The sequence below is a fragment of the Tympanuchus pallidicinctus genome, unplaced genomic scaffold (genome assembly GCF_026119805.1).
Source record: "Tympanuchus pallidicinctus isolate F22 unplaced genomic scaffold, pur_lepc_1.0 scaffold21, whole genome shotgun sequence".
NCBI lineage: Eukaryota > Metazoa > Chordata > Aves > Galliformes > Phasianidae > Tympanuchus > Tympanuchus pallidicinctus.
The window spans coordinates 1,590,866-1,597,782 of NW_026294733.1; the positions used below are offsets into that span (position 1 = coordinate 1,590,866).

Genomic DNA, 6,917 nt, shown 5'->3' on the forward strand with positions numbered 1-6,917 from the left:
CCGGCAGGATGCCAGCAGCCCTGGCGGAGAACAGCCAGGTGATCTGTGAGGTGTGGGCCAACAACCTGGAGGAAGAGATGAGGAAAATCCGAGAGATTGTGCTGAGTTACAGCTACATCGCAATGGTAAATGCTTCATGCTTGACCTGTTTGTCTTATTCGGGAAATAGGGGCACATGATAGTTGGACCAAGAGATCTTTTCCAATGTCGATGATTCTGTGGTGCTTCTTGAGTGAAAAGTGATTTCCCTCATCTGTTACCAAACAAAAATAGCAGTTAATTGGCGAAATATTAGGAAACTCATCACTAGAGAGACATACCAGAACATAGTGTGTCTTGTCTTCATTCTGGTTTGATGGAAAGCCGGAGAAGAGAGAGAGACCACCTTAGAAAAGGGAATTAATTGAATATCAGCATGTAGTAGTTTGTACAGTAGAAGGTGGGGCATTCAGGTGTACAAATCTTTAGGTTCTGTAAATTTCTTGCCCGTTTTGGAAAATTGGCAGGAAACTGAAGGAGAAGAAACCTCCAAGTGACAACTTGTTAGCAGCAGTGGCTCCTTCTTAGCGTGCTCACGTGTTGGTTGTTCCAGAAGAATATTCTGGCTGTCAATATGACAGCGCATTTCAGGAAGTTTTATTTCAGAGCAGCAGAATATCCTCCAGATGGGAAGAATCCCTTTCTGCTCTTAAAGTCTGTATCTGCTTGGCAGGAGCCAGGCACTCACACAGCCAACTGAGTTATGGTACTCTTCAGTTACGACAGCTTTGACTGAGGATGCTAAACTCAAAGATAGGAGAGAATTCTGTAATAAAAGCATGACATAAAAATACACGTGCCTTCAGAGTGCATAGAATTCAGTGCAGAACAAAGTTGTGAAGTAAACAGTAAACATATATGTATATATTCAATTGTATGTTGATTGGAAATGAATGCCTTGCTTCAATATGCTTTGTGTTTCATCTCTTTCTGGCCTGTTTGCCTGTTGTAATTGCTGTGCTGTAAGAGTGGGTACAGGAAGACGTGCAAGGGAGAAATTCTCTTATGTACTGGATCCTCTGAAAGTTTTTGTGTGCTGTAGTCTATCTATTGGAGTATTGCTGTAGTCTATCTATCTGTTGATGCTATTTGACTTGAGAGTAGAAATTAGTATGGTCGCTTTGTTGTTGAAGTCTGTCTTGATTTGCAGCAATTTCTATCAGTGTAGTATCGGCTATTTTTTTTTTTAGTAACTACAAAGTTTACCATGATCTATACTGGTGAGAGTGCTGGATTTCACTTACATTTGGAACTTGAAAGAATGCTATATGTGTATTTTTAAATAAATCATTTTTCATTAGGTATGGGGAAAATAAGAGGGGTAGGCCCTGGGGAGTAAGAGATGCTCAAGTGATGCAGTAACTCATGCTGGGTGATTTTGTGACGTGTTTGTTTTGAAACGAAGCCACAGGAAAGGTTACCTGTGAGAGTGAATGAGTGCAGTTGGCTGACACATGATGTAGGTTTTCTTTTAGTTCTGACTTGTAGCGGTTTGAAGTCCATACTAGAATATGAAATGGGATGAAAAATAAGTGTTTTTAATAGAAGGACTCACAGATTGCAGTATTGAGACCTGCAGGTGTGGAACTGAATACAGTCCTGCCAGAATGTGGGATAAGATTTCCTCTTCTTTTCCAGGACACGGAGTTTCCTGGGGTTGTTGTAAGGCCCATTGGTGAATTCCGCAGCTCCATTGACTATCAGTATCAGCTTCTTCGGTGTAACGTTGATCTTCTGAAAATTATCCAGCTGGGCCTGACTTTCACAAATGAGAAGGGAGAATATCCTTCTGGGATCAACACCTGGCAGTTCAACTTCAAATTCAACCTTACGTGAGTCTTCTGTGCCAGGGAGCAATGGCTGCTTCCAGTGCTGCCGTGTGCTTGTCTTTGGAAAATGCAGAAATCCATTTGTGCCTCATCACTGGTTGGTTCTGAGCATTGAAAATTGAGATTCCAGAGCAGATCATGTGAGGCTCCGTTTTGGCATGACAGGAATTGTAGTATTTGTGGAATAATGTTATGATCTGAAACTATGTGGTTTTTATATATTTCCATATATTTCATGTAATCGATTCAGTGCAAATCTGTGTCTTTCTGCTAAATAAAAGTGGACGTGCAATTTTCAGCAAAAAGGAAAAAGCCCCTTTACAGAGCTTTGCTAAAGTATCTAAAGGAAAAAGCATAGGCGGAATTATCACACGTGTTTGGGAGAATCAGCCTTGTTAAAGTGAGTGTGGCAGTTCTTGACTCTTCCACACTATCGTTTCCTGGGCTGCAGTTGAAACAAGTTTATTTATCTCTTCCTGTGTGATTATAAAGAGGATTTATGTGTCACAAAAGCTGCCTGGAAATAGAGAAAGTTTCTCTGGCAAAAGTGCATTTCTTTGGCAATCAGTATTACTGTGAAACAGAACATTACCAAAAAGCTGTTCATATAAGCTGATCATACTGCTCTTGAAAACAGAAGTTGCAGTGTTTACTTGCACAACTCTCTCAGCCTCTTAAAAGCATTTAAGTCATAACAGAGAGGTTTTGATGCTGTGAACCCTATTTGACTCTAAATTATCATGTTTGGTATGAGTTTTGCTCTGTGTTGTCATGTCCCCCACCTCCAGATGGAGCTTAGGAGTATAAAACTCGGGTGTCTGCTCAGCTCTTCTCCAGGCTTATCAGCACTCATCTCTGTAGTCAAGCGTTACGCAATTTTGTTTAGTCTCTAAGATAGCATTGCAGATAATAATAAGGTAATATAGTGCTGTCATGTGACAAATAAGACACAGGCAGCAGTGGTGCTTGCTGCTTTAGAGGTCTGTGTCTTCCTCTTTGGGATGATTCCCCTTTTCTCTCCCATCATCTGGCACTTCCATTACCTCAGAGATATCTTTCACAGCATAGTTCTGTGGAGGTGCATTCTTCAGATTTGGCAGTAGCAGCAGAATTGATATTCGGTTGAGGTTGCAGAATATCTTGTTAAATGTGTAAGAGTAATGAAGGGTATTAAAAGTGATTTGAGTTTTGTAGAGACACCCAATGGAGCTCAGAGGTGGGCAGCCTGCAGGTCGCTCCGATTTTCCAAATGCGACGTGTGGGAAACCTTTCTGAAATGAGCCTTGACTACAGAGCTCTGCTTTTCTCCTTCAGGGAGGATATGTACTCTCAGGATTCCATAGACCTCCTTGCAAGCTCTGGGCTGCAGTTCCAGAAGCATGAGGAAGAAGGGATCGATACCCTGCATTTTGCTGAGCTGCTCATGACTTCAGGGGTCGTCCTTAGTGACAGTGTGAAGTGGCTGTCGTTTCACAGGTAGGTCTGATGATCGCTGGTGCTACTGAGCAAGATGCCTCTTTTTGGCTTAAATCCTGCTGCTTTGGACCATGGAGTCTGACACAGATTTTAATGAGATGAATTTTAGCAGCTGTGCAGTTCTTAATGTAAGTTTGAAATTGTAAAGGCCAACTTTAAGCACGCTGGTACTTCATTTTATATCGGCACCTATTTTGATCTGCATTTTGTGCGTGTGCTGCTTGCAAGTTCTTTTGCTTCCTTTATGGAAAAGAAGGCTATAAGTACAGAAAAACACCCTCTTGCAACTCATGTAACACTAATACCAGCTGAATATAGGTGTCTGTCAGGTTCTTTATGTTTGTTTTCAGTGGTTATGACTTCGGCTACATGGTGAAGCTGTTGACAGATTCCAGGTTACCTGAAGAGGAACATGAATTTTTCCATATCTTGAACCTTTTCTTCCCATCTATCTATGATGTAAAATACTTAATGAAGAGCTGCAAAAACCTCAAGGTAATTTTGTCTTCAGTGCAAACAAGGGGTGGATGGACAGCAGCCCTGCACATCTGCAGGACACCAAATGACAGAACCGTTCTCTCTCTAAACTGAAGTATCAAATCCAGTAGTCACAGAGACACATAAGACTAAGTTTGTATCTAACAGGTACTGCCTCCCCTGTTATAAGCTTGTCAATATATTTATTATATAAGGAATATTCACATAACCATGTGTATCTTTTTTTTTTCCCCCTGCACAAAGTGGAGCATTTTTGTCTTATGTGAACTATTCCATGACTTGATTAATTGCTAGGCACTCAGAGGGTTGAAGATTATTTATGTACTGAATCACAGCCTTGGTTCAGGAAAGGGTGGGAAAGGTGCAGCATTTGTAACCTGTGACTGTACCCACAGTCATCTGTGTGTCTGCAACAGGAAAGCAAGGTACCTAAATTTGACTAGAGTGTTTCTGCATTCTTGGACAATGTTTATCGTTGTATTTCACTCACAGCTGGGGTGTGTATGTTGCTGGAATCTGCACACAGTATTTAACAGTTGTGTTCTGGAGAAGTGTGGCACTTATGGTAAGACACAGATGTTTAGAAAATAAACTCATCTGTTTTCATTGCAGGGTGGCCTTCAAGAAGTGGCAGATCAACTGGATTTGCAGCGAATTGGAAGACAGCACCAGGCAGGATCAGACTCTCTTCTCACAGGAATGGCATTCTTCAGAATGAAAGAGGTAGTGCAGTGTTCTTTTTGGTTCTTTCTCCAGTCTCTGTCCATCAGCATCAATACAAACCATGCTTTTGGTGGTGTTTTTCTTTTTGAGCCTTGTGAGTATCACACTTCAAAATGGTCGGTAATAGAGATCGTTTCTATTGGCATTGAATCTTCCCCTTTATTCTTCCTTCCAGTCTTTGTCTTACTGCCCATGCTGAATCCTAGGAGTGGCTGATTTCAGATGATGTCTTTAATTAAGGTTAGGTGCTTTCCAGTTTAGAGGAACAATTAATTTCTCTTCCTCTTTTTTTGTTCCCCTCTGCAGTTGTTCTTTGAGGATACGATTGATGATGCAAAGTATTGCGGGCGGCTGTATGGTCTTGGCACAGGAGTGGCTCAGAAACAAAATGAAGATGTGGACTCAGCCCAGGAGAAAATGAGCATTTTGGCTATTATCAACAACATGCAGCCATGATAGGTGGTAGCCCTCAGCAGAACGTGGTTACTACATTGGCAGCTGCTGTCCTCACCCATTTTCCCTAATGGTGTCTCAAAAGGCACAGTACACAATCTCTGGAAGGCCTGCAGTTTTGCTGAAGAGCTGCATCTTCTTTTGAAACCCTGGACAGAGTTGACTAAATTCCTAATGCCAGCATTTGTGATTTGCCATCTTTTTAATACGAAGGGCAAAAGACAGAAACTACTGTGTATACCTCTGTTTTTTTCCTCTTTATACTGTACAGAATCTGCAAGGAGGACTTAACAGTGGAATAATTTTCCTTTAAGACAAGGACCTGGAAATCCAGTGAAGTCAGACACAGACGTGCACACAAACTTGCAAACTGTGCTTTAGAAAGCTTATTTTAAAACTTCTGCATGTTGTGAGGGTGACAGCTTCACCTCATTTGTTGCTTATTTTATCTTTGCCTAGGCTGTGGAAAATATGCTCCCTTTGATCACTGCAGAGGTTTGGGAAAGGATAACATTAAAAACGATCCTTGCAGCTAAAACTATTTGGAGGTTTGCTTTACAACGATGGGAATGGATATTACTTGAGTCTGGAGTTGATTTGGTCAGCTTCATAGTTTTTGCTTCTGTATGGTGCAGGGTTGATCCATACTGAGCCTTGGCTTAGTTCTTACAGGCGTTAAACTGTTCTAGGTAGAGATTAAGAGGGTCTAGAAATTAATTTTTGCTTGAGAACCTCTTGCCAGGACCAATATTCTGACTTCAGTCGTCTTCAACTTGACCTACAAATGTTAGTCTCATTTTGACAGAGTTAATTCAGAAAATGGATAAACTTGATGCTCTTCTCCCTCCTTTTTATGCTTAACAACCTGCAAAACAGCTCTCCTTCTTGTCATTAAAAACATCTGAAACAGAGCTAGAGAATGGATGAACAGTGCGGGATTCTGCCTTTTAAAAATCAAGCCATACTTTTTTTCCTTCCTCAGCAGCTCTGTAATGACATGATTTAGGAAAAAAAAAAAGTTTTGGATGGGGCAAACTTAAAATTTTGACTTGGTCATGAATTTTAAACAAGCTTATTCAATTCATTACTAGGAACGGAGGTTTAGAGCTGGTTTTTGAAATGCTTGTAAATAGTACTTGTTTTTAAATTTTGTAAAATAAATTTTTTTAAACAAGGCTTTGTTTGGGAATTTCAGTACTTGATGGAACTCTGGAATCTGAACTCAAGAGGTGCCTGCATGCAAGGAAGGGAAGATGCTGAAGTTTTTTTCTCTTACTACTTAGGATATACGACTGGGATAGTTCTTAAAATTTGCTTTTATCAGCTGTTCTTCAGTGAATTTGAGCTTAAACTCTCTTTGGTGGACTTAGATTCTCTTTCTGACCTTCTGCTAGCTCAGCAAGCAGCTCAGCCACTTGAAATGACAAATCTATTTTGCTGATGTGTCCTGCCTGAAATTTTCCTGCTTCAGCTCCACCGTAAGGATTCTTGCCTAAATGATAGGAGAGCTGTTTGGTTAAGCAGTAGCTCCCCCTCCTGGTTCAAGCAATTCCAAGTTAGTGGGAACAACTCCACCAGGTTAATATTAATTAATCTTTAATTAATCTAAAATTAATTAATCTTTTGATCCAACTCCCTCCTTTTACCTGCTGCTATTTGAATCGTTTTGCTTCTAGAATTTACTGAGGCTCTTTACAGCTTTGTTCTTTCAGGAAGAAGTTCTTATGTTAAGATGGAAAAAGCTCTAGTAAACTGTAAGAATGGCCAAAACAGTGCATGTTCAGGACTGCAGGATCCAGGATCACTTTTGACACTTGGAGAACTTGTTACTGCCTCCAATTTACCCTCGCTATACTTAAAAACTAACAAACAAAACACAAAGCTAATTTACGACATGCA

At 40.6% G+C, this 6,917-nt stretch overlaps 1 protein-coding gene across 1 annotated transcript; it reads left to right on the forward strand.

Moving 5' to 3' along the window:
• Nucleotides 1–7: 7 nt before the first annotated feature.
• CNOT8 (CCR4-NOT transcription complex subunit 8) lies at nucleotides 8–6,193 on the forward strand. Its single transcript, XM_052684676.1, has 6 exons — nucleotides 8–125; nucleotides 1,678–1,871; nucleotides 3,183–3,344; nucleotides 3,695–3,839; nucleotides 4,455–4,565; nucleotides 4,872–6,193. Exons 1-6 carry the CDS (start codon nucleotides 9–11, stop codon nucleotides 5,019–5,021), a joined length of 879 nt encoding a protein of 292 aa, XP_052540636.1. The 5' UTR covers nucleotide 8; the 3' UTR covers nucleotides 5,022–6,193.
• Nucleotides 6,194–6,917: the final 724 nt, after the last annotated feature.

Coding starts and splice junctions, on each gene's coding strand:
- CNOT8 (XM_052684676.1), top strand. CDS start 9: ATGCCAGCAGCCCTGGCGGAGAACAGCCAGGTGATCTGTGAGGTGTGG. Junction 3,345..3,694: donor AAGTGGCTGTCGTTTCACAG/GTAGGTCTGATG, acceptor GTTTGTTTTCAG/TGGTTATGACTTCGGCTACA. Junction 3,840..4,454: donor AGAGCTGCAAAAACCTCAAG/GTAATTTTGTCT, acceptor TTTTCATTGCAG/GGTGGCCTTCAAGAAGTGGC.